The 25,595-nt window shown below is 45.4% G+C and overlaps 1 protein-coding gene and 1 long non-coding RNA gene across 50 annotated transcripts in view; both read left to right on the plus strand.

Annotated features, from left to right (window-relative positions):
- SGSM2 (small G protein signaling modulator 2) overlaps positions 1-25,595 on the plus strand; it is a 39,245-nt gene that overhangs the window by 3,047 nt on the left and 10,603 nt on the right. For 9 of the 49 annotated variants that reach the window (XR_015278518.1, XR_015278519.1, XR_015278520.1 and 6 more), the window contains exons 2-13: positions 3,492-3,567; positions 13,673-13,835; positions 15,625-15,786; positions 17,686-17,753; positions 18,245-18,390; positions 18,765-18,899; positions 19,312-19,436; positions 19,730-19,797; positions 20,157-20,320; positions 20,819-20,948; positions 22,323-22,457; positions 25,002-25,152. Coding sequence is in view for 22 of the 49 variants with exons in the window: in XM_086859532.1 (XP_086715658.1) it covers positions 3,492-3,567; positions 13,673-13,835; positions 15,625-15,786; positions 17,686-17,753; positions 18,245-18,390; positions 18,765-18,899; positions 19,312-19,436; positions 19,730-19,797; positions 20,157-20,320; positions 20,819-20,948; positions 22,323-22,457; positions 25,002-25,152 (1,523 nt within the window). In the remaining 27 variants the exon portion in view is untranslated. The remainder of the gene's footprint in view (positions 1-3,491; positions 3,568-13,672; positions 13,836-15,624; positions 15,787-17,685; positions 17,754-18,244; positions 18,391-18,764; positions 18,900-19,311; positions 19,437-19,729; positions 19,798-20,156; positions 20,321-20,818; positions 20,949-22,322; positions 22,458-25,001; positions 25,153-25,595) is intronic. The other 40 variants (XR_015278504.1, XR_015278505.1, XR_015278508.1 and 37 more) reach the window with 8 other exon arrangements.
- Positions 893-3,123, plus strand: LOC111937908 (uncharacterized). Its single transcript, XR_002868813.2, has 2 exons — positions 893-1,350; positions 1,541-3,123. It is a non-coding gene; the product is annotated as an uncharacterized LOC111937908 (long non-coding RNA).

The following is a 25,595-nucleotide window of genomic DNA, read 5'->3' on the forward strand; positions in this document are numbered from 1 at the left end:
GAGCTGTCAATAAAGGAGATGAGCAGTAGCTGCACAAGCTGAAGAAAGCATGGATGCTGGACATTAGGTTTTCTCCTTTGAGGAAAAAATGCTGTAGGCTTTAACTGTATTTCTGGTTATTGTGGTGTGTTATGGACATTCTTCTTTACCATTTTTAAAGTTTCCTTATGACAAAACTTAAAAAAAAATAAACATAAAGGCATTTCTCTTGTGCATTTCCTGAGTGAAACTTAATAAACAATCCATATATTTTGATGTATGTTTGGTGTTTGACTGCTTCTGAAAGTTTTGGCCCTTGTAGGATGTGGGAGAAGGTCAGAGCAGTGATCCATTAGAACACACTGCAAATGCTGAGCAGCTTCTCTTTGAGGAGTTTGCTTTGCTTTAGATCTGTATAATGTATAGATCTTCTGTGCTCCTCAAGTGCTGAGCTCTTTGCTTGGGTGGGCAGAGCTTTCCTGTGCCAGCTCTGTGGTGGTTGGCAGACGTGTGCCCCCGGAGCCTGGCACTGTTCCAGGGTGAGCAGGTGTCCCTGGCCCGAGCTGATGCTGTTCCTGCTGCAGCTGCTCCAGGGACACGCATGCAGCCTGCTTCAGATGTGAGGCTCCTGTGTTCTGCAGGGGAGGCACAGAGAGCAGCAGGACATTTCCAGGGCTGGAGCAGGAGCCACTATCACTGCTGGCCCCAGCGCTCCCTCCCACCTGCACAGGCTCCTCTCCAGGCTCTGGGAGCAGCCCTGGCCCGGCTGAAGGCTGCAGCCCTCCATCCCTTGCACAAACACAGGTGTAGGCCGGCTGATTCCTTCCCTGTGGGGGTAGATGGGTGGCTGTGGGGGCAGCTGGTGATGCTTCTGTTAATGAGATTAATTTGCAGTTTGGTCAGGTCTGCTGGTAGCTGCCAGTGGGTGTGTGTGGAGGCTTGTGCTCAAAAAGCTCCATTGTCAAGTGCCTCCCAAGAACAGAGACAAAGCAGCAGAATTCCCTATGAAGAGCTGTGCAATATTGCAAGGGACTAAAGGAAATAAGCAAAAAAAGTGTTCTATCTCATCAGAAGCACTTGCTTTAGCTTGTTGCCTGAAGCATCCGTGAATTACGTGGCGGTGAGGGATGACGTGGGATTGAAGAACACTGCATTCCAGCTTTTGAATCTTCTCATATCCTGTCTATGCCTTAAAAATGTTTTCTAATAACATTCAGTCACTCTCCAGAAAATGCACAGAGCTTGCTTGGCATCTGGTGGCAGTGGGGAACACACAGAGTGCCTGGTCTGAGAGTCCTGAAAGAGTCCTTAGCTCTGGAGTCCAGGGTTTGAAGTCTCCTGAGAGACACTGGATGGTGCTGCTCTAGAAAAGTAGGTTGATTATTGAATCTGAAACTCTTTTCTTTCTCAGCTTTTATACACTTAAAATTTTTGTTGACTGGGATGTACATAAAATCATGAGCTGATTGGGGTGTGCCTGCAAGATGTGTGGTAGCAATGAATTGGCTGCTGAGCACTTGAGCTTTTGCTTCTCTAAACAACTCTTCTTCCTCCCTGTTAGGATTTGAATTCCAGTTACTGTTGTCTGGGATGCTGAGACTGATTTCATGGTCCTGAAGGCACTCAGAGTTGCTTTTTGTCAGTAGTACATCAGCCCTTTCTTGGATCAATAAAACTGTGCCAAAAGGATTGCTGAGTACATGGGATAATCCAGATGTGAGAGCACATTCATGAGACCTCCTCACACCTCTGCTTCTTTCCTGATACCCTCCATCTCCAGCTGAGGTCCTAAGTTCTAACAGCCATGTTAGAAACACCACAGGAAAGAAACAAATTGTCTGGCTCAAAGTTTATGTTGTCAAGCCTTAGGTGTGAGCAGTGAGCCAGGTTTTTTAAAGTGGAAGAGGCTTGTTTCGAAGTCCTCAGCTATAAAACATGTTCTACTTCCAAAGCCTCTTACATGTTTGCTTTTTCCCCTCCGATGTTTTCTTTGCAACTCAGAGGGTTCCTGTTTGATAAGAAGCACAAATTCTGGAGGAGCAACTTGATGCAGAATTTGAAGCGAGGCAAATGCCATGTGTTGAAAGGCTCGTGCAGCAAGTGCCAGAGCTGCAGCCTCCTGCCAGCCGGGCTGGGGGTGTAGGAGTGGGCATAGAGGCCCCAAGATGATTACTGGAGGGAGGATGTTTAATTACAGCACCCAGAATTGGTCTCGCAGATTGTCTTGCTGGAGGAGGAAGCCCTCCAAATCAGAGAAGACACCTCCACAGGCAGCTGCAGGGTCCAGCTGGCGATGGAACACTGCACTTGTGGCTTCTCCTGATCCAGTTCTGAGTGGAAAAGCTCAAAACCTTGGGACCTATCAGTGCCATGAAGTGGTACCCAGTCAGCTCTAAATGTTTGAAGAAGAGCGTCTTCTTCTTGACATGGTTAAGTCTTCTGCCATGTTAGCACTTACTCTCGTATATTGAAAGTGAATTGGTATATGTTTAGTCAGAGTGTCATAACCCAGTAATTGTAGCTCTCAGATGAGAGAAGTCAAAGATGATGGTTGATTTGTATATGTAAGAGAGCAAGCTCTCCATGGCCAGGAGGAAATGAGTGTCTGATAAATGAGTTGGTGATGAGCTGGAAACCAAAGAGGTTTCATGTGGTGTCAGGCTGAGGAAGCCATTGGGGAGGAATCACTGGCAGATGAATGGAGGGTGACTACAGCCTCATGCCAAGAGCCTCATTGGAAGAATTATCTGTTTCTTTTTTAATTTTTGAAAGTCAGTAATTTGCAGTGATTTCCCTCTGGAGGTTGACACATCTTGAGCCCTGAAACTGGAAAAGAACTTTGTTTTAAACCATTAAAAAGTGTGATAAGTGTAATTTTATTTGCTACAATTGTTAAATCATGTCTTGAAGTAAAAACTGAAGCCACTGCCTTCTCTGTAGATGCTGTAATAATTTTGTATATTGTCTGGTGCAATGGAGCATCGAAGGCATAATTTGTAATAGCTGTGGCATGTTCCATGCTTCCCAGGCAGGGGAAAGGTGGCCCTGAACCTCTCTGGGAATGTGTGTTTGTGTCGTTCAGGGATGCACTGTGCTTGAAAAAGAGCAGAATGGCACAAGTGGAAATGGGACGTAGCAATGCAATCTGAGCAGAAGAGACTGTGTGAAGGCCGAGGACGAATCATATAAAAAGTCTTTCACAGCTGTTTGGAACTTACACTGGAGAAGTTCTTTGGAGGGTACTGTGGGCATGCTGAAATCTGCCTTTTATGAGGCACACCCCACATAGACCTGTCCTTGTTCTGCCAGAGGTTTCCTCACGCCATGATAAACCCCTCAGGTTTATTTGTGCTTTCCCTCCTTAAATCCATTCTTCCCTGCAAAATGTGATGTGAGGGAGTTGTTAGTCTGTTGATGAAGGGAAAGGGGCAAGCAGTGATTGAAACTGAAACTCCCAAGTGCTGTGCTGATTTTATTGGGATCATACAATCATTTCTCTCTATTCATTTTAGGTAAAGCAGATCATGGAAGAAGCTGTGACCCGGAAATTTGTACATGAAGACAGCAGTCACATCATCGCCTTATGTGGTAAATGTCACATGGAGTAGCTAACACTCCCTAACCTTACTTTTCCTCTAGATATTTATTTTCTCCGCTGTCAGAGGTAAATGCAGGGATTTAGCTATTAGAAATCATGGTGTTCAGGCCCATTTCACCTCTATATTTGCTACATGTGTGTTTACATTATAAATTGTAAAGTAACTCTTAGTAAACTGTCCTTATCCAAGTACCCAGCCAAGATGACAGGTGGCCTTGCTGCAGGCTGGCTCTGTGTTCCAGGGAGCTCCCAGTGTGGTCTGCCTGGTCTCTGTTCCTGGAATCCTGGCCTGGAAGCTGTGCTGCATTGTTGGTGTAATGGGCGGTGGGGTGGCAGCTATTTCTGTTAGACTCTGCTTGGCCAAAATTAGGAATACTTTAAAGTCTTCATACTTCTCTTGTCCTCCTACTGTGATTCCAGTTGGTTTTGTGTTCTGAATTATTCATGGTCTGAAGAACTAGTAAGTCTGTGCTGAGCTGCCTCATTACTGCCCAGCAATCCTACCTGTCCTAAGGCAGGACTCCAGCCCGCTGCTGCTTTGAACAGAGGCCTCGATTAACTCCAAACCAGAAGAAGGTGAAGCTGCATGTTCTGTTTTCACTTTGGCTGATTGAATGGAGAAACCCTTCCAGCAGATTTGGCTAACAGCTCCTGGCTGATGCTCTCTTGGGTGTGCAGTTCTCTTCCCTCCCCCACTCCAGTTTCATGTGACTCTTCAAGAGGTTTTTCCCTTCTATTTAAAATTAGATTGGTTCAGTACATGAGTCATTTTTGGTGAATCTTCATTATAAATATAGAATTCTTGTGAATCATTTTACTCTCCTGCTAGGCTGAGTTTAGCAAGAGTCTCTAAAATACATGATATCTGATTTCAGGGTCTCTCTGCATCAGTAGCTGAACAGTTCTTAGCTGCCCTAGGTCTAGAGGGCTGAATTAAATAGCATGTGCCCCTTGTCCTGGAGGAACTGCTCCATCCTGTGCTACCCTTGCTGGCCTGGTGCCTCTGTGCAGGTCAGCTGTGCTAATCCAGAAAGAGGGATTTGTAACCATAAGGACTCTGCTCTGTGGTCTCTGCCTGGGTGCTCTGGGAGAGGAAAGCAGTGCTGATGTTTTCATCCTTGTGGAGAAGCAGTGAGTGAAGGAGATTCTGTATTTGTTCCCGACCCAGTGTAAAACCAACCTAAGTTAGATCCCAGGGGCTCTGTCATCCCATCTGATTTCTAGGAAGTCTGGCTCTGTGGTTCAGAGTCACAGCAGCTCCTTTTGGCCTGTGGCTGATGTGTGCCATTGTGGGACAAGATTCTGAATTCCTTTGGGCTGTGGTTGCTGTGGGGCGAGTTGCACTGCTCTGTGGGGCCAGTCAGGGGTCAGTGCAGCGCTGCAGGTGTCTCGGAGCACCTCCAGTGGCTGGCAGTCAGCTGGAAGCTGGCTGTGGCTGTTTGCAGCCTGGCTTCTGGGACAGGTTTCCTTGGGAACGGAGCTGCTCCATGACGTGGGGCTGGCGAGCTTCTGCCTCCTGCCCAGCCTGCCCTCTGCCAGGAGCACCGGCCTGCCTGCTTCCACAGCTGAGGGAAAAGGGGAAGGCAGAGGAGGCATATCTCTGCTGCTGCAGTTACCTGAAGTGTATTTACAGGGTTTCCAGTTCAGTGCATCACACCTACAGTGTTTGTCCAAGACCTGCCTGCAGTTTGCTAAGCCTTTTCTGTGTGGCTGCCCATCTTTAGTCTCACAGTAACATGCTGCTTGAAGCAATTAAAAAACTTAAGTGAGCTTAATACTGCAAACAGGGTTTATTCCTAAATGCCTCAGACACGGTTACTGACATGGTCTCTACATTTTCAGTATTTATTTTGAAACAAGTCTCAATAGTTTGTTCTCTTTGAATAATATTTTGAACATATTAAATGAAGTAATCCTGAATTCTCCATGCTATAAAATAATTGTCATAGAATTCAGGTGGCTTATGGAGAGTTGGTGTGTGTCACAATCAAAATATATGTTGTTTAGGTGTAAATCCATCAATGCCAGCTTGGCAGAGGGAATATATTTACTGTGTTTTGGGGAAAGGTTAGAAGTAAATGTTGTCTCCCTGAAAACAGTAAAAATGGTAACTTGGGCACTGTTAAACATACAGAATTTGGCTTTTCAATGAGATTTCAGTTAAAATTAAGGAAGGAATGAACTGCACAAAAAGCTTTTTTTGGCCTGAAGAGTAGACCTGCGACCAGTAATTAAACCTGTTAATTAAAATGTGCAGAATCCCTTTGTGGCTGAACTGAAAAGGCCAGTTCTGATTTGAGATCCAGAATGGTATTTAATGTTGTGCTTGCGGCTTCTTGTAAGCTGTGCTTGAGGATGGCAGTGCACGTGTCCCTTGGGTGTGAGGAGAGGAGGGAGCTGAGGGATTGCACTGCTGTTCCTGGGGGATGCACCAGAGATGTGTAGCCCTGGGTGGCTTTATGGCAGGGGCATCACCAGGTGCTTTCCTGTTCCTGAATCTGAACTCAAATCCTGTAAGACATTGAGGCTCTTCTATCAAAGAAAACAAGAGAATTCCCATCTTCTTTTTGTTTTCTTGATGCTTTGTAGCTTTTTTGGTATACTTTGGATACCTGACATATGCTCTTTCTTCCCATCTTCAGTTACTGATATTTAATTTACCACCAGTGTTGGTTGCAGTCCTTCACTTCAGAGGGAAATAAGTGGTTTTTCTTTTCTTCAGTGTTATTGAATAATCTTTGGCTTCCAAATCTGTTCTAAAACTGTGTCTAGACCAGACTTACAGAAGAGAAATGCTTCACCGCTTTTGAACCCAAGAAGAAAATTTGCTGTTTCTGGGTATTACATTACTGCTCTATCCTGACAGATTTGTTGAGGATCTTTGCTGCAGACCCTGCAATTCCAGGTGCAGAGAAGAGGAGCAGAGAGCCTCTCCTAGAGGAGCGGAGGAAGCTTGGCTGGCTCAGCCCTAGGGGACGAGCTGTTCCGTTGATTTAGCTGCATTAACCTCAACTGCTTCTTTTTCCATCCCTATTATGCATATTGCTTTTTTTATTAACTGATGAAAATTACTGGTTTTTTTTCTGAGCGATGCTGTGTTTAAATAATGCAGATCTTAAAAAAAGCTAAACAAAACTATGTCATGATCTGTCCAGTCATGCTCTGGGAAAGGGTTTGCCTGCAGAGCCGGATCTGGATATTAACTGAAGGTGTTTGTATGGGATCTGTGACTGCGTTTAGTCATGTGTGCAGCCCTTCAAACAAAAGAAGGATGTGGTGCCTGCCTAGGAGAGCTTGAAAGGTAATGAATTCCCATTAGTAAGCAGTCCTTGGTGCTGTCTCTGTGTGAATAATACATCAGAGAGGTGGCCTGAGGTGGACATCTTCTGACCCAGAGAGAGGGGACACTTGCCTGAGCACAGCCAAGTGCTGGCTTGCCCTGCTGCCAGTCTGGCCTTCTCTGAAAGCTGAGCAGCCTGTAAACCCTTTGGTGGTTCTAGACAGGGTGCTTGGGGAGGTCCATGCACAAACAGATCCATGCAGCAGCCATGCAGTGCCGTGAGCACCCTTGGCCGGCTCTGCAGGGTCCATCCTTCTGTGTGGGTGACTTCCAGGTCTAGAAGCACAATGTGCCAGGTGCTAGGGGAGTTATTGTACTACTTCTTCTCGGTACAGTTTCTCTTGTGTGCTCCTGTAAGTTGTACAGCAGCTCTTTCAGCTTCCCTGCATTTCCTCTGATAAGAAAGGCTCAGATACAGTCCTGACTTGTGCCAGGCTGTGCCAGCTCAGAGCATGACTCCATGGCTGCTTTGGTGAAGCACTCCTGAGCTGGCATTTGTGTCTTACCATGGTGCTTCTGCTCTCAAGCTTCTGCAGTGTCTGTGTACATCAGGACTGCATGAGCGTTTATGGTTCTCAGAAACAGAGCAAGGAGAGCTATCACCCAGAGTGCTTCTGAGATGTCTGTGCTTCAGGCTGTAATTCCACACTTGAGATCTGATGTGTGGGCCCCGTATCCATCCATTGCAGCTTCCTCTCGCAGAGCCCTGGGGCATCTAGGCTTGGATAATCATCAGTGTAAGATGTTTCCTTCTTCAAAATCAGGTAGAGGGAATTGTTATTTGAAATAGCTCTGTGTCACTGAGTATCTGTTCACAGCAAAAGGACTGGTGTGTTCTGAGAATCAGAGTGGCTCTTGGGTCCTCTTCACAGTTTAGAGCCAATCCAGTGTATGACAGGATTGTCACTAATGGATGTCCAAAACACTTACTAAGACTGGACTTTTATCGAACAGTTCAACAGTTTCTTTCCGGCTTCCTAAGGCAGATGAGTATTGCTGTTGGACACGAAATAAGTCACACAGACACAGCTCAAGGTATGATGAAGGAAAGAGAGACTTTATTTCTTCTCTCACAGTTTATAGATTTCTGACCACAGCCAGGGATTGGATAGTCAGGATAATGCTTTCCCAACCACACTGGCCATGAGAGATGCCCATCAAAAGATGTCTAACAGAATGAATGTACACATATCTATGTTTACAGTTACTGTCCTGGGAAAATCTTTAGAAACTATGTCAACAAGCTCAAAAAAGCTGCGTTTTCAGGGTGACTCCATTCATTCTGGAGCTGCATTTTCAGGGTGACGGATGAGTCACCCTGTTAGATGAGTAGTCCATTCATTCTGGAGGTGAGAGGCAGTAGGAAAGCACTTACATGGCTGGACTTTCTGGAGCCACGTAGTTGAGATCTGATGAGGTCTGAAATTTTAGGGCCTTACACGTCTGTAGGAGCACAAAGAGCTTCAGCTGAGGTCATGGATGAGTCTCCATCCACGCTGGCAGTGGAAAACCAGGAATCCTTGGAACGTGAATGTGGCTGAGGACTCCTGGAGAGCAGATATCCGGGGTCATTTGGTATGGATTGGGGTTTGAGCTGCAGGAGTGCCCAGCAGTGCTGGTTTTCAGTCTCACTGCTAATCACCCCAGGGTTAGCCACAGCAGTGGGCTTAGTTGTGAGGCTATTTCCTTCATTGGTCTTAGGATGACTTGTTATCCCATTTTGCACAAAGTTAATTGTGTTTGAAAGAACACACAATTTTGTTCCCATCATTTTCAGCTGGAATGACAGCATTCCAATTCTTCTGAAAATCAGCCCCATTAGGAAGACATGTCTTATGCTTTGGGGTTTTTAGCTGATTGCCTTGAGGCTTCTAAATAGCACTATGTTCAGATTTGACAGAAAACAAAGAATTCAGTTTCCTCTCTTTTTTCCTTAGCTCACAGAAATGTATCTTCTGTAGAAACAGATTTAAGGAATCAATTCCCAGCCTGACAGTTTATCATCTTAATTCTTTTGCCTTTCTACCCTTGGCATTGATATTTTAAAAAAATTAAGATAATCTGCTATGGAAACGCAGATCTCTCACAAACAAAACAAAGTCTCCCTGCATTACTGCTCCTGTTTGGGAAACAAACATTTTCAGTGATGAATAATGCTTAAAAAATAGTTTACAGAGATTCTAACTCAATTGGTAAATACATTAACCCAGAGAGTGTACCAGAGATAATCATAACTGGGGGGAGGCAAATATTTTTTCATGCACATTTAGAAGGTTTTTGATTGTGCTCCAAAGATGATGCTTAAATTAATGAGTGGTGTGCTTTAGTGGGGAGGAAAAATCCAGAGTGAATATTAGCTCTGATGTGAAATGAAATAGTTTTTGAACTGCATGTGTTGTTAGCTTGAGAAATGAAATAAAATCTCTTGTGCTTTTTAGAGAACTCTGCTAAACATTTTGCTTTGATCCTGGGCTATCAAATTGGATCATTTTCAATATTTAGAGAAACTTCAGTAATTTTGATTTGCCCTTAACAGTGTTTAATGAAAACACTTCTGTTTTCTGAAGGTTGCTGAGATCCTTGTAGCTTAATGATCATGATTTTAAAGAGGAGCAGTCACCAAATTTCAACCCTGAAGTTTCCCAGCCACTTGAGAACTGAGAAAGGATATTGTCCATTGCGATACGTTTTTTATTTTCTAGGGAGTTTTTGAACAGAGGATGTTCTGTGGCACAGCTCAACACAAGGACGTTGGGTACAGGTGAACAAGGGTACAGGTTTGTGTGTCTTGTCTGCAGTCCCTTGCTGTCAGCTGGCACTCAGTGCCAGTGTCTCCCCTGCTTGGCGTGTCCAAGTGACACAGCAGGCTGAAACTTGGCAAGAAACTGGGTTTCAAACTGGGCAGATATGTGATCAGCAGGATAAAGCAACAGCAGCTGGAGATCATGAGCATCTGATGGCTTCTTTATCATCCTCCTCTTTTCACTTGTTTTTAATTTCTTCAGCCTCATGAATTCAATTCCCTGTGCACAGTTTCCATGAAAACAAGGTATTTAGCTGCAGTATTTCTTCCTGTCTAAGGAAAAATCTCATCTGCTAAGTACACACATAAATAATCCTTCTACGGGCCTTCTTTTCTCTGCTTACCACCCTTCCAACCCCAGAACTCTCATTTCACAGTCCATTAAGTCAAGTTATAATTTTCGTAGAGGCAGAAAAGGACAGAACCGAACTTGTTCACCTGACCCTGGAAGAAGTAGCTGTGGTGAAGTCATAAAAAAATGACATTTTCTGAAGCTTGGTAGGCACTACAATTATTTGAACTGTAAATCAATAATATATCTGCACTTAATTAAATTCAGCAGTGAATACTGCAGAGAATGTTCCTCAAAACTGTCTGGAGTTAATGAATTTTTAGATGGCTGCTGTCAGCTGAGCCATACAAGGGAATTACCTGTGCTGATTTATTCCCAGTGCAGAGCTGTTCTTCCACTCTGTGTGTGATGAACTGCTGCCTCTTCATCTGGTCAGCTTTTGTACGTGTTTGTTGTAGGTACAGTGACAATGGGCAGGCTGGGGATCACACTGGGCTGTGCAGCAGTTGCTGACCCGAGTGCACACACACCTGTAGCCAAAAGCACTGTACATGTGTGCAAACTACCTAGGTGTGCACACAACCACCCACCGGTTCTTTCTTTCTGATGTTACCAGGTTCTCCACAAACAGCTAAATCATCTATTTTTAGGTCTTCTTAGAGTGTCAGATTCCAAAAGGGGAAAAACGGTTCATTTTCCCAGAAATGGGTAAATAACCATATTTCCCTGTCCTGAAGGTTGTTGTACTATATTCCCTGAAATAGTTTGTGTTGTCTCTTTAGGCAGCAGTCTGAGCTGTGCAGCTTGTAACTCCTAGGGATCACCTGGTTTTGGTTTATCAAAAAGCACCAAGGTCCTCTCATGTCTTTTAAAAGCTTCTGCAGCTTGAGGTGACTCTTCTGCCAGTTTGTTGAGGATGTTTTATGTTTCCCCTCTGACTGAGCTTGGCTGTGGGTGATGCTGGCAAGGTGCAGTGAGATCAGTGCCTGCCTTGGACACCGAGCCAAAGGAAAGCCCTGGGGGCTCTGCCAGGGAGCTGTGCCTACTGTGCTGTGCCATTCCCGTGGCTGGGAGGGATCCCTTCCTGCTGTCCTGTGCCACCAGGGTGGCATCCACACGGTCCTCTGGGTTGGAATGGGATAGCATCTGTGTCACAAGATGTGTTGCTGCCCTGCTTGGATGTTTTGTAGTTTAACTGGATAAAAGCCACGGTGTATTTGCAAGCATATTCAGATCGAGTCAGATGTGAATGTATTCCAGCTGTTCTGGAATAATTCTTGTAGAAGAAGCCTGGAGAGAAGAGTGCTGACAGCCAGTGCTGTTAGTCTCAGTCTGGGGGTGAAGCGTAGGAGAGTTAAGTGACCTGAGGGTCACACAGGCTGGGATGTAATCTGTCCCCCAATCCAACACATAGAACTGGACATGCATAATCTCTTGTCTGGTGGAAAATACATTTTGAGGCAATCCAGCAGCAAATTCCAGTGATGCCAATGACCCTTATGAGTGTGTTATAGGCAGCTGGGGACTCACCTTACCCAAGTTCTTATGATGAGAAATGTGACAGTGGAATAATTAAATATTGGGGCTCTAGGGACGGTCACTGGGGAAATTGCCCTCAGTGGCAGCTGCAGCATTTATTAATAATTAAAGGTATGCCTGCTGTGCTTTTCACTAAATTTGTTTCATTAATATTTTATTGTTTTAAAGAAATAAAAAAAAGTGGTGAAGGTGGGAAGAGAGCCTGTTTCCTAAGCAACAGCAATGCACTTCTTTGCAGTTATTTTTAAAGGCAAGTTGCTTCATTTAAGATTTGGAATCGAATTGCTGCATTGCTCCAGGCATCTGGAAAGCTGCTTTTGTTTTTTCTTTATTTCTAATTGAAAGACAGAGCAAAACAATTGCTGGGTTAAGAGCTGCTGTGATGGTTGCTAGACAGGAGCTAGACTGTGCTGTGAGGAACTTCCCGGTGCTGTCATGGCTCTGTGTTCCCCAGTGTGTCGTGTCCCCTGTGTGTCACAGCTCCGTGTTCCCCTGTGTGTCACGGCTCTGTGTCATGTCCCCCGTGTGTCACAACTCCATGTCCCCCGTGTGTCATGGCTTCAGTCCTCCTGGCTGCAGACGTGGCCAGCGCGGGGCTCCTGCTGACAGAGCAGGGCTGTGCCAGCCCAGGTGTGCTCCATGGCAGGGGAGGTTTCTGGGGGTGCTGTCAGAGCAGGGCTGTGCCAGCCCAGGTGTGCTCCATGCTCCTGGTGTCTGTGCCAGTGCCACCAGCGTGGGAAGAGGACCGGCCCTGCTCTCGGTGGCTGTGTCTGATGCCACTGGGCAGGCAGGAGTGTGCCAGAGCTGAGGCCACGGGCACTGCCCCATTGTGCCCTGAGGCAGCTCAGGCTGGCTCTGGCTACCCCTGGGGTGGGGCTCCTCAGGGTTCAGCAAGCAGATGGTGTTTCTGTGTGTTGGGTTTAAAGCAAGATAAGCACCCCGATCGGCTCCAGCACAGGCGGCTATCCCAGCCGCGCAGTCCATACCCCACATAAATGTGATGGATGGCAAATATGGCGATTTATTGCAGGGAAACTTAACATTTTATAGCCTAGGTTCACTGTGTTACTCCCATTTACATACGTCACACCTGGGTGCTATTTGCTAATTGCAAGAGAACTTACTATCCTGACAGAGAGGGGGTCTGCTAACTTTCCATTACTTCCCGAATTCTTCCACAGTGCCAGGCCCTAACTGCAACATCTGTGTGCCCCCCCAGTCAGGCCTGGGGCTCAGGTTAGTTTTCAGGGCCCAAACAGTGAGGACAGGTCTTTTTCAGATGCAGGCTTTCAGGTGTTAAGGGATTTGGAGCCTTCAGGTACAATAAGGAGAGGAGTTTCCAGGAAATGCTCAGCACCTGACAGTGTTGGGCGTAAAGCACAACAAAACACTGCCTTCTCTGAAAAAGAGCGGCAGTGTCAGAGCAGATGGGGTGCCATGTGTTCCTATAACCAGTGTTTAAGTGGCAGGGGAGCTGCGCTGTCCCGATGGGCTGCCTGCTGCCACCCAGCATGGGAGAACCCTACTCAGCACTGCAATCAGAGCCCTGTGAGGGCTGCCCTGCCCTGGGCTCACCCTGGGCACACAGAGCTGGCTCTTTTCCCTTGCCTGTGAATGAATTGGTCTGTTCTCCTTCATCCTTTTGTATGACTCTGTGAGTCATCTGCAGTCTCACTTCAGAAGCTTCAGATAGACAAGGAAGGCTTATTTTTTGTTTTGATTTGTTTTGTTGTTTTTTTTAAAATTTGTCTTTCTCATTTCCTTTCCCTGCAGCGGGTTACATGAGAACAGGATAGATTTCTGCTGCAGTCTTGTGAGGCTGGCATAGTGCAGTGTTTTACCAGTGGCCATCAGGGCATGTTAGTGTGGTTCTGTGTGGCACATGTAAAGTGGGGTGAAAATACTTGGAGAGATTCCAGTTCATTTATATACTGCCATTACCTGTACTTTACAAGGTGCTTGTAGTTGCAGATTAGACACATGCTCATGTCATCTGATTCTGAGTTCTTGTCTGTCCCCCCTGCTCTGTTGGTGACCCACAGGTGCCCAGGGGCCGTGAGCAGGTGATGCTGGCCGAGCAGGAGGCAGTGGGAGCAGTAACGCTCTGTCCCCTTCCCGCAGGTGTGGTGGAGGCGTGTCTCCTGCACATGCTGAAGCGCAGGGCTGCTGGCTTCCTGCGCACCGACAAGGTGGCCGCACTCTTCACCAAGGTGGGCAAGACCTGTGCCATAGCTGGAGACGTGTGCAAGAAGGTGCAGGAGCTGCAGCAGCAGGTAGAGAGCAGGTGAGGCTGAGGACTGATTATCAGCCAGGTGGATGCAGTGTGTGTGTGCAGCGTGGTGGGACACAGACTGCCCTGTGCATGCACAGGAGCCTGTCTCGGCCATGGACGCTGCAGCCTTGTCTTGTCAGTGGCTGTAGATGTTTGTGTTTGATCAAACTAGTAGTTTGAGATGGGGAACTGGGGCTTTGGTGTTTCATTTTGCTTCTCAGTACAGCAGAGGAGCACATTCAGCCCACAAACAGCAACAGAAATGACTAATTACTGGTGATTTCAGAGAGGGCTCACAGTCAGGATATGGTGGACCAGCTTGGACTGTTGGTGGGAAGGGAGGGGATGAAAGGAGGAACTCAAGAACAGACATACTGGAAAAGCTGTTTTGGCATGCTCCTGCCAAACCAGGAATAAATTTGTTGGTATCATAGCAGAAACAGTTCAATTAGTGGATATGAAGAATGATGGGAAAAAGGATGTTACAGGAAAACTGTTCAGTACATACTGGACTTAAGCACAACAGAATCCTGAAGTCAAGGACTTGAGGTTACTTAAAGTCTTAGACTTTTTGCTGGTGGTGAGTAGCAAAGCTAAAATTTTCCATGTGGTTCTGTAGATGGACTCACAGTACATGAGTGTCTTGTCCTATAAACTCATGACAAGAGCATTTTTAATCCTGTTTGTAGGCACTGCTGAGCCCTAAGAGCTCTTCGCACATCCTAGGAACTGTTAGCCTCCAATAAATTTGCTGTAAGAAGGGCTTTGCTGAGAGAGCTTGCCTTCAATTATGGAGTTATTTAAATTAGCACTTATATTTCTATGTAATTTTCTGACATTTATCTTTATTAGACTTGTAATTGTCAGACTTTGTTATGTAGTTTTTGACTGATATATACCTATTTTTGATTTATTTTTAATTGTGCCTACTGATAAAGACAGGGAATGTATTAATTTTAGTTTTTTAAATGTTGGGAAGAAGGATGCTTTCTACTGAAAATTCATCAGCTTCTCTCCTGGTTAAGAGCCCACACAAACACCCCTCAACCACCAGAGAACTTGGGCTGTGTACTCTAACAGAGAGTAGCAAATGAACTTAAGTTCTGTGGTTTCTCTAGACAAATTTTGTGTGTTTTTCAGCTATTAACAACCACAAAATTTAAGTGCTGTAGAAAATATGCACAGCAAAGACACTATTGGAAAATACTGCAGGGGGTGGACTCGCTCTGCTGGATGTATGAAATGAGACAGAAGGGCTGTAACAGCATAACTGTTCCTGAGGCTGTGGCTTAAGAAAAGCCCTGTTTAGGATGCAACTAAACACACCCAAATTGTTCTGCTGTCAGTGGTGTCACTTGTCTTCCTTGCCTGTGGGCATGCTGACGTGGGCTCCTGTAGGACTTGGGACCCTATCAATGCAGAGGGGAATTACAGATCTCACCCAAACCACCCCTAACAAATGTATTAACTCTATGTAACTGAACCGTTTCCTGAAAGGAAACCCAGGTGCTGGCAAAGAACCTGAAAATGTCAGGGTTTCTTTGCTCAGAGGCAAAATGGGATCTTCTTCTATTTCAAGGGGGAAGTTTTCTGGAAAAGACATTTAGAGGATTCCTGTTCCACTCAGCCCAGGGCAGTGTGTGGAGAGCCAAGGCACATGTCCCTGTGCTTTACAGCCACCTTTCTCCTGCAGCTCCACTGTGTTACCCGATGCAGGAGGATGGATGGGTTTCACTGGATGATGGAGCTGTCATCAAGCAGTGCAAATTCTGACTACTTTTATTTTTATCACCTTTTGCAGGAAAAATCAGCCAAATGGGCAGGAACCCCTCAAAAGGCAGGGCTCAACCACAAGCAAAACACCTGTCCTGACACCTCAGGCCATCAAGCACATCTGGGTTCGGACAGCCTTGATTGAGAAGGTGCTGGACAAGATTGTGCAGTACATTGTTGATAACTGCAGGTAAGGAAAGCAGCAGAAGCAAGGGGATTTGTTGGACTTTTAGGTGTCTGCAGCAAGGGATTTCATCAAAAGTCTTCAGCAAACCCCTGTCATGCAGTCTTCTGGTAAGATGAAAACCAGTTACATAGGCATTTAAAAAAAATGTACTATAGTTTTTCATTACTGACAGTATTTCAGGCTTACAAAAAAGCATTAACAGGCATTCAGCTTTCCAGAAATCAGCTACAAACCTAACTTCAAGTATATTAGGTGCCCATATTCTAATGGGACCTAGAGCTTAGTGGAATAGAAATGTGTTCTAATAGGTCATGAGTTGAAAATAATCCTTCAGAACTTTAGGATGTCAGAGAGGAAAATGCCTTCTGTAAATGAAAGAAAGGAGATTAGAACAGGAGGAGCTAGTGATATAAAACCTTAGAGCTGTGAAAACGGGTTCTTTGAATCATGTTTCCTTTTTAGAAAAATTAAACTTCGTGTAAAGTGAATGTCTTCCCTTGTAAAACCAAGATCATCAGTGCTTTATGGATGTATTCCCCAAAGACTCGTTAAGAGGCAAAGATGAGTCCTCTCTGTTCTGTTTTTGCTTCCTGCTGCCCAGCATCAGCTGTGGTTTGCCAAGGAGTGGCTCTTAACTCCTACCCTTCCTGCCCTCCCATAACCCATGATACTGAACACTTAATGGGACAGACTGAGAACAATCTCCCATAAAAAGAGAAAGGAAGGGACCCTGAAGCTTGCTGTGGTCCCAGAAAGGCAGTTTGTTGGCAGGGGTGCTCTTCTTCTGCCCTGGCAACACATTCTTGTTCATCCAAAGCCAATAGGTCTGAACAAGGATGAGAACTAAGGGCAAAGCAGCTCGTTTTCACAGTATTTTCCAAGTTTGTATTACTGTTTCCCTTGTCATCAGCTTTACTTTCATGATGTATCTTGCCACTAAAAGCAAGAGAATGTAAGAAAGATCTTTGTGCTGTTCAAGCAAACTGTTGCTCTGGGATATGTAACGCCAGCTTGGATTTTATGAGCTGTGTGCAGAAGAGACAGAGGGAGGGTTGGCCATGTCCCAGAGACACAGTTAATGAAAGCATTTTAGTCCACTGTCTCGGTGTCTGCAGATACATGGGCACAAGGGGTTTTAATTTCTTTTCCATGTAATCCACAGGAGACACATCAGGGGAGTTTGCTCTCAGTTGTTCCATCACTGTGTGTTGTAGATATTCACTTCACTGCCCTCCCCATACTTTCAGATAAGTTAGGATCAGGTCCTTCATTGCAGTTGTGTGATTTTGAGAGCTTCACTTGGTGAATAAAACAAACATTTTCGTAAGGCTTTTGTGTCATAACTGTTCAAATGCTCCATGTTCATGTCCTTCAGCTGTTCTGTTCTGGAGGAAGAGCAGGTGCTTTAGAGTTTGAGCCCCATCTAGTGAACAGACCACAGAGGACAGTGGCAATCAAGAGCTGTGCGTGTTTGGATTTTTTGGCTATATGGTTTTGCAAAACAGCTTTGCCTGCTGCAATGGCAAGACTTCGGGGTCATTGCAAGAGCAATGTAGTAGTTCACTATTCTTCACAGTGCTTCAAGATGATTCCTCAAAGATAGAAGAGATGTTTAAGAATGTGTGGATTGTTTTGCCTCTGTGGAAAATGGACAAAATTACTTGCAGAGAACTATTGTTTGTTCCCATATTGCAGTTCTGCCCAAAGCCCCAAATCAAATATACTGGGTAAACACACTGAGCACAAGGCAAGCTCCTGCTTCTCTGAGCTCAGCTGAAAAATAGATGAGACGGAATGAGCATATCGAGAGGCCCACTGTATTACACCTGTAGCTAAACCTAAGCTTTGAAATGGTTCATACCAACAAATGTTTTTAACTGGGCTCTGATCTTTTATTCCTAGTAAATACTATGAAAAGGAAGCTTTACTGGCAGATCCTGTTTGTGGCCCAATACTGGCTTCTCTGCTAGGTGAGTTCTTGCAAAGTTACTTCTTATGCTGAAGAAAATAAATAGTTTCTTAAAGCATTTTGCATTATGATAGTGTAACAAGAAGTGAATTTTATATTTAGTATGTAACTATTTATAATAGAGAAACAGTGAAGATGTTTTGTTGCTTACAAGACCAAAGACTGATCATCTGGTTTTATTAGTAATTATTGGTTGGATCAGAAAGCGGAATGGAAATGGATTTTTACTGAATGCTTGCTGGCAGTTTGTGACTGCTAACGCTGCTGTGGCAGGGTACTGTGTCCTACGGGAACACTCTTATACAGCCCTGGCTAATAGGAATGATACATTATTATATTGTCTGTTTGTGGGCTGATCCCGTAGGATCGGTGACCATTAATATTCACTTGGCTTGAGAAGGAAATCTCACCTTCAGTGCTCAGCCAGCAGGATAGCACTGGGTATGTCTCTGAACAGACTCAGAAGGTTTCTCCCTTGGTCTCTTTTCCTAGTTGGACCTTGTGCTCTGGAGTACACCAAGCTAAAGACAGCTGACCACTACTGGACAGACCCTTCAGCCGACGAGCTGGTGCAGCGGCACCGGATCCACGGCACACACGGCCGCCAGGACTCCCCCTCCAAGCGCCCAGCCCTGGGAGTAGGTATTTACTCTGTACCTGTGTCTGAGTTAGGGACAGGCTGATAATAAAAACAGCCTCATCAGGGAGATACCTGAATCTGGAACAGCCTTTCTTCTCTCTTCTGTAATGAAGCTTTATCACACATTAGAAGTCCATTTGGGCCACAATGTCCTCTTTATCTGTATGTAGAAAAGTTTGAGATCCAGTACTAAACTCTGGCTTTTGACGGTTGTGATCTGACCAGGTAGTTCACAAGCAATTCTGAGCTGCCGTGGTCAGGGCTGAGTTAAGAGTCCAGGTGATTTCTCTGCAAGCCCCCCTGGCTGCGGCACTCTCTAGAGGCTGAGTTCCTGTGATGTGCCCTGCCTGACCTGCCCTGGCTGTGTCGTAGATCCGGAAGCGCCATTCCAGTGGCAGCACGTCAGAAGATCGCTTTGCTGCTTCGGCGCGGGAGTACGTGGAGTCCCTTCACCAGAATTCCCGGACACACCTTCTCTACGGCAAAAACAACGTCCTGGTGCAACCGGTGAGTGCCTGCAGCTTGGGGCTGTGGCTGGGGCAGAGCTCAGACCTGTCAAGGGGTTGCTGCTCTGTTCTCAGCACAGAGCTGCCTTCTTCTTGGCTCTCCTGTGCTGGGGTAGGTTTGACACCTGACAGATGCTTTTACTGCCTGACCACTGTCAATGAGCAGTGGGCCTTTAGGCAGGAACAAACATACTGGACTGTATTTCATAAACCTGCTGACCATGTTGTGGTTTTTCTCCTCTTTCTAGTAGCAATATTGCATACCAGTACTTTTGCTGGGTTTCCTGCATCGCTTCCCACATACTGCAGCTTTGGAACCTTCATGGCATAGAAAAACTGGAACATATATTTTTATGCAGATATTTTGTGCACTTGAGTCACCTGGGTTGTTTGTTTGTTACTTCTGTGAACAGAAAGATGACTTGGAGGCAATTCCTGGGTATCTTTCCCTTCATCAATCAGCAGATAGTTTGACATTGAAATGGACTCCAAACCAGCTGATGAATGGCACCCTTGGAGATTCAGAACTGGAGAAAAGGTATTCGTTGCATTCAGGAAAGATGGGAAGTACTGTGTAACCTGCTGAGGGGCACCAGGAAAGAGGAAGGGGAGGGGAAGAGGGAAGCAGAGGTTGTACAAACTGGTACCAGAATATCCAGTGTGGAGAAACTAGCTTTCCTTTGACATTTACTTGACTAATAATTTACTTTAATTGGCCAAATTTAATAAGCAGTTATTAACTTAGCAGAGTCTTTCTATCAGGTGCTTGAAACTGCAAGTATTCCTGAATATGGAAAAGACAATGTTTCCTGCACTTTCCTTCCCTCTTAGTGTTTACTGGGACTACGCATTGATTGTGCCACTGAGCCAGATTGTCTGCATCCACTGCCATCAGCAACGTAAGCATAACCCTTAAGCATATATTCCTTAACAATACAGAACAGGGAGAGCCACTTGAGTGATTGCTTTTTGTCCCTCAGTGTCAGGAACACCTCTGACTAGTTCTGGCCATGTGGGAATGAGTGTTAAAATCTCCAGTCCCAGCAGATAGAAGATGACAACTGTATGAGGCTTTCATAGTTTGCCTGTGTCTTGGGTTTCTTTAGGACTAGAGGGCTGATATCATCCTTAGATCACACTGTGCCTTACAAAGGTTTATTTATCTAGAGATGATCCCAAATAAAGTTTACTTAGAAGGTAAGAGTGGAAAATTGAGGCTCTGATGTAACAGTGTGGACTCCCCTTGTCCTCCTTGCAGCAGAAAGCAGATGGACATTAGTGCTGGTGAGTCAGGATGGGACTCAGAGGCCTCCGCTGCACTTCCCCCAAGGAGGGCACCTCCTCGCCTTCCTGTCCTGTCTGGAAAATGGGCTCCTACCCCGTGGCCAGCTGGAGCCCCCGCTGTGGTCCCAGCAGGGCAAGGTACTGCTTTTTCTGGTGAGCTCTTGGGTGAGGCTGGTGTTAGTATCTCTGCTCCACAGGGCCTGAGCACTGACTTCCAGCTGCTTTATGGTAAAGTAGGATGCAAAATAACTCCATTTAGTCCAGTTTGCTTCTTATACATGTGATCTATAAAAATTGTTCATACCTTCATTGAACAAATGGCTGGAGTCTGCTGTTGCATCAAGATACAAGCCCACACAATATGAGTGAGACTCAGATAGACTGGACAGAGCTGCTGCCAGAGGCTTGTGGTGCCCAGCTCCTATAGATTACAAGAAAAGGCTGGTTTATAGCACAAAGAAAAAGTAGTATTATATACCCCTAAACCACTAGCTGTATATGACTCCACTGTTTCCCCCCTCACCTCCTCCCAGCATTGAAAGTTTGGCAATTTAAGATTTCAGAGGTCTGTGGTACTTAGTTTGTTGTTCTGTTAGTCGCTCATAGCTGAATGTATGGAATTATTGTTTTCTCTAGGGCAAGGTGTTTCCAAAGCTTCGAAAACGGAACAGCAACAAGTCAGTGGACCTGGAGGAGATGCCAGCTGAGGACACATCCACAGACTATGTCTTCAGAATTATCTATCCTGGCCACAAGCATGATAACAGTAAGTGCCTTTGTTCTGCTTTGTTTTAAAAAAAAAACCCAAAACAAATGAAAAATCAAATCAGGCATCTGAGAAAATCTTGAAGTAATACCCTGGGACATACCTGCAGGTGACAAGCCACATCTTTTTAAGGGGGTAAAAAAAACCAAACCTCTAATAAATTTCACTGAGAGATGGTTGTGATCAACAGGTACAGCTTAGATTTCCTTAATGCAGTGAAACTTGCTATCTTAGTTGAAATGGAGTTGAGGTGGGGAATTTTATATTTTCTCTGTGTTTTACAGAGGAAGTTTTCAAAATACTCCCCTGGGCTTGCAAACTGAGTCTGAAACAAAAAAGATTGTTTGACTAGCCAAGAGCAGTTTTGCTCCTGAAGTGAGGATATTTTTACTGGCCACAACGCTTGCTCATAATGTTGTTATTAGGAAAAAAAACCAACCATAAACTCTGAAAAGTACCCCAAGAACTCCCTGGGCTAAGTTTTCCTGGCTTGGAAGCAGAAACTTAACAATGGATAAACAAAGGTCCTTCCAAGGAAACTAAATGAATTCCCAAGCACCAAACCACCTCATGTCATCAGTGATTACAAATTCCTTACATGCAAGAAGGCATTTGAGCTGGTTCTCAAACAGCATGTTCAGTTTTATTCCCATTGGTAAAGAAGCAAGAATTTCCTGAGAAGATCAGACCATAAAGTTTACAGGGGATTTGGAGTTACTGCTCCTACTGGGACTTACTGCAGCTGAGAAAGCAGGAGTCTCCTCTGCAGCCTCCTGACCCCAGGCCTGGGCCACAGCGCTGACTGGGCTTTGTCAGGCTACTGGGCTGGCACAGGTAAGTCCATGCACACACCAGCAAAGCACCTGGTGGAGGGGCTGCAGAGCCCAGGGCTCGTGGGGCAGGAGCTGCAGGTCCTGTGCCAGGCAGGAGCTCTGCCTGTCTGCAGAGCCACACACAGCTGGGAGCGAGGGTTTGCTGTCCAGATGCATCTGGCACAGGTTTCAGAGAAGGGGCCGCAGCATTGCTAGGGACACAGTGAAGGACAGAAGCTAGCTGGAGACTAGAATTCCTGTGGAGCTTTGCTCAAAAGCATGCCCAGCTGCTGCAGGCTGGCATGGGGATCTTTCTCCCTTGTCATGGTGTGCCACGTGTGCTCTCACAGCCTGTGCGCACTCAAAGGCTGGCCTGAGCTTGGTGGAGCATGCTTTGTTTCTGTAAGAAACTCAGTTTTCACACCCATTTACAAGAGCTTGTGCCCTCAAGCAGAGGGCAGGATTCAGGTCCTTTGTCTTTGCTGACCATGTCCTTTTGAGCTTTCCCACAGCACTGAGTTCTTTCTTCTTATGCTCCTCTTTCACTATTTTCTTTGAGCAGTAACTATTAACTACCACCACTTAGCTGCCAGCCGCTCTACCTCTGTTGACGATGATGAGGAGGAGGAAGATAAGCTACACGCAATGCTATCAATGATCTGCTCTCGGAACCTCACAGCTCCTAATAGGATGAAAGGTTTTTATCCTCCTCCCCCTGTGTCCCAGAGCTCTCTTGCAGCTCCTTCCACTGATGCATACAACAGTGTTGGCATTATTACAGGGAAAGACATTTCACTCATGCCGTGAGATCTGGAGATGGAGGTGACTGTGTAGAGAGGCTCACAGCCTATGGGGAGTGGGAGCACATCTTCCCTCTCCCTTGATGTGTGTGCTGCTGAGCAGCAAACGTCCTCTCCTCTGGGGCTTCCTGCCCCATCTTCATAAAGGCTGGATACTGGAGCAAGTTCTCAGGAGAGAAGGAGGGAGTGTAACAGCTTTGTGTTCTCACAGATGAGGTGGCAGAGTATGCAGAGAAGGCTGTGTGGAGATGCAGTGCCTGTCTGGGGTCAGTGACTTCATTCCACTTGCATCCATAGGCTGGGTGGGCTTCAGAGGATCAGCTGTGAGCTCCACCACCCACAAATTTGTCATCTATTTCTTCATATTATTTAAGCTGGTATTCTCAAGATGTTTGTGCATTTGGCATCCAGTAGTTTAGCTCTGCATTCTGAGAAGTCCTTGCTTTTATACCGTGGACTGGTGGGACTGACTGCAAGAGACAATAATTGCCCTGCATCTCTGTACAGTGCTGAAGTTGTGGGTTGGACAGGGTAGGAACAGGTGTTCAAGGAGAGCCTCAATTCTTCTAGGCTGCCCATGCACTTATCCCAAGGGAGCAGCCCCTGGAAATCGATAAAGCCCAACCAAGTTAATAAAGAATTCTTGGAAGGTATGGATAGAAAGAAGTTCCAAAAATAGTGCTCCCCTTGGAAAAAGATGCTGTTTTAGGAAGTTTCAGTGTCCTAACTGATTGTGCTTGGATATGGGCAAAAATGGGAAGAACGTTCAATTGCCACATACATGTTAAGCATAAGGCACACAATTTAGTCAGTTGATAGAACATGTAAGTTATCCCACTAGAATGGCTATCAGGTGTCTGCTTTTGGTTATTTAATCTTGAAGGGGATGGTAGAGTTAGGGATGTGTCTGGGAATAGCCTGGCTGGGCTGCTGTCTCTCCAGCAGCCCCATCCCATAATGACAACACTGTTGTAGCAGGTTTGCCAGCCATCTGCTTTGACATTTTGCAACATGCTCGACTTTTGCATGTAGCTGAAGTTACAGATAACACCACTACAATTAAATAAAAGATGCTGTTCACTCTAATTCTTCACTAATTCAGGTACCTTTCATCTGAATCTTTAGGTTCTGTGGGGTTCTTTCCTTGTTTCTCTAAAAAACAGAATAAAAAATTAAAACTGAAAAGACCAATTTTCCTGTCTACAGAGGGGAGGCAAAAACTAATGATCTAAAAATGTTTATCCAGTGGTTTTTATTTGAACCCAATAAGAAGCTGCAATAAAGACTGGGTCGTTCAGCTCCTTCCTGAAGAATTAAGGTGAAGAGCATTTTTGCATCACACTTTGTTTTGTGAAATGAAACACACATGACTGCTTCCGCATGAGCCTGTGCTTTTTCTGGTAACAAATGGGTTTACTCCATGCCTCCCTCACCTCTGCCCACTTTCTAATAGGCACTCCTAAAATGTTTAGTGCTACCTTGATTTAAAATGCATGAGATGGTTTGGAATTGCACCCCCAGCCAACCACTCAACAAATACCTGTTTTAAAAGCACGGCCCAGGGGACTGGATTTTGCTTGTAACTGTTAATCTAGTGGCATACTTTATGACATACATTATTGTATTTGCCTTAATTTTAATCATGGGTGAGCTGAAAGGCCAGTTATTTATTATAAAGCAAAAGCCCCACGAGTTCAAATGCCAGCTGGGAAGGCTGAAGAGCTGAAGCCAAGCTTTCTGAAGGGAGCAGCTGATTTTTTGAGTTGCCTTTCTGAAGCTGGTTAAAAAGGCAAATAGATTTGGTGGAGCAGGGATAACTCAGGAAGCTGCATGGTACAGTTGGATCAGATGCTTCTGTAGAGAGTATTCTTGTATGAATATAGTGTGGGCATTAGCAGGACTGGAACTGTCCTTCTCTGCTAAGTATTTTAGGATCCGGTTCTGAAGAGGAAAGCATCATCTTCTGAAAGTAACTGACTCAGTTTGCCTTAATTTCTTTTCATTCTCCAGCTTTCACTCTGGCTGGACCAGCAGTTCCATGGCTGATTTCCAGGAACTGCAAAATGAAATCCTGAGGCCTGAATTAAATAGAAGGTCGGGCTAGATGATCTCTTCTGGCCATAAATAACATTTCCATAGTATTACACAAGAACCAGTTGAGTTGTTACTGCAGCACCCTTTTCTCTAGTCTCTTGAAACATGAACTGGGATGTGCATGGGCAAGAGAGGTGCAAATGGTGAAGGAGCTTGGCTTCCTGGGAAGGGACCCTGCACAGCATGCTGCAGGTCCAGAACAGTGATTCTGAGGATGCTACTCCTGTTTCTGGAACCGAGGTTCAGAGCCTGTTGAGAAGTGAAGCATGAACCATCAGGATGCACAGGTGGAGGAGGGGGAGAGAAGGGAAAAGGCTGATGTCCTTCTGTCTTTGGTTTTTCCACAGACACCAGTGAGATGATAGAGATGCAAGGCTTTGGAGCAAACCTGCTGTCATGGCAGCTGGAGCACTGCAGCCAGGGCTCCTCCTGTGTCTCCTGTTCCATGGGCAGCTCTCCCTACGACATTCCCAGCTGCTGCAACTGCATCCATGACCGGTGAGCAAGCTGTGCAGACAGCTTATCTGGGGACTGTGTGCATGCCACAGGTAAAAGCAGGAAGGTTTGAGTGGTTGCAGCACTCAAGACAAAGAGTAACAATTTTCAAGTAACAGTTTTCAAGTAGTTTCTAGCATAAAAATTTGGCAGAGTTTGGCAGCAAGAAATTAGTTTATTAAAACTAACCTGTTAAACTATGCTCAAGTCACATTTTGATAGAAAAATTGTATCTAGTTCTTTTGTCTTGTGTAAAATACTTCAGCTCTGGGAATGTTATCTTTAACAAGTCATTAACAGTTGGATGAAGGGCAACAGTTTGACACAGACCTCTACAGTGCACCTGCAGCAATTGTGGCTGTGTGCCAGGGGGAAATCTGTCTGGGGCCGAAGTGTTGTTGGGGGAAATGCTTTAATAAGTGGAGTTTGCTCTTACTGCTCCTTTA

The sequence above is a fragment of the Cyanistes caeruleus genome, chromosome 21 (genome assembly GCF_971803275.1).
Source record: "Cyanistes caeruleus chromosome 21, bCyaCae1.hap1.1, whole genome shotgun sequence".
In the NCBI taxonomy this organism is placed as follows: Eukaryota; Metazoa; Chordata; class Aves; order Passeriformes; family Paridae; genus Cyanistes; species Cyanistes caeruleus.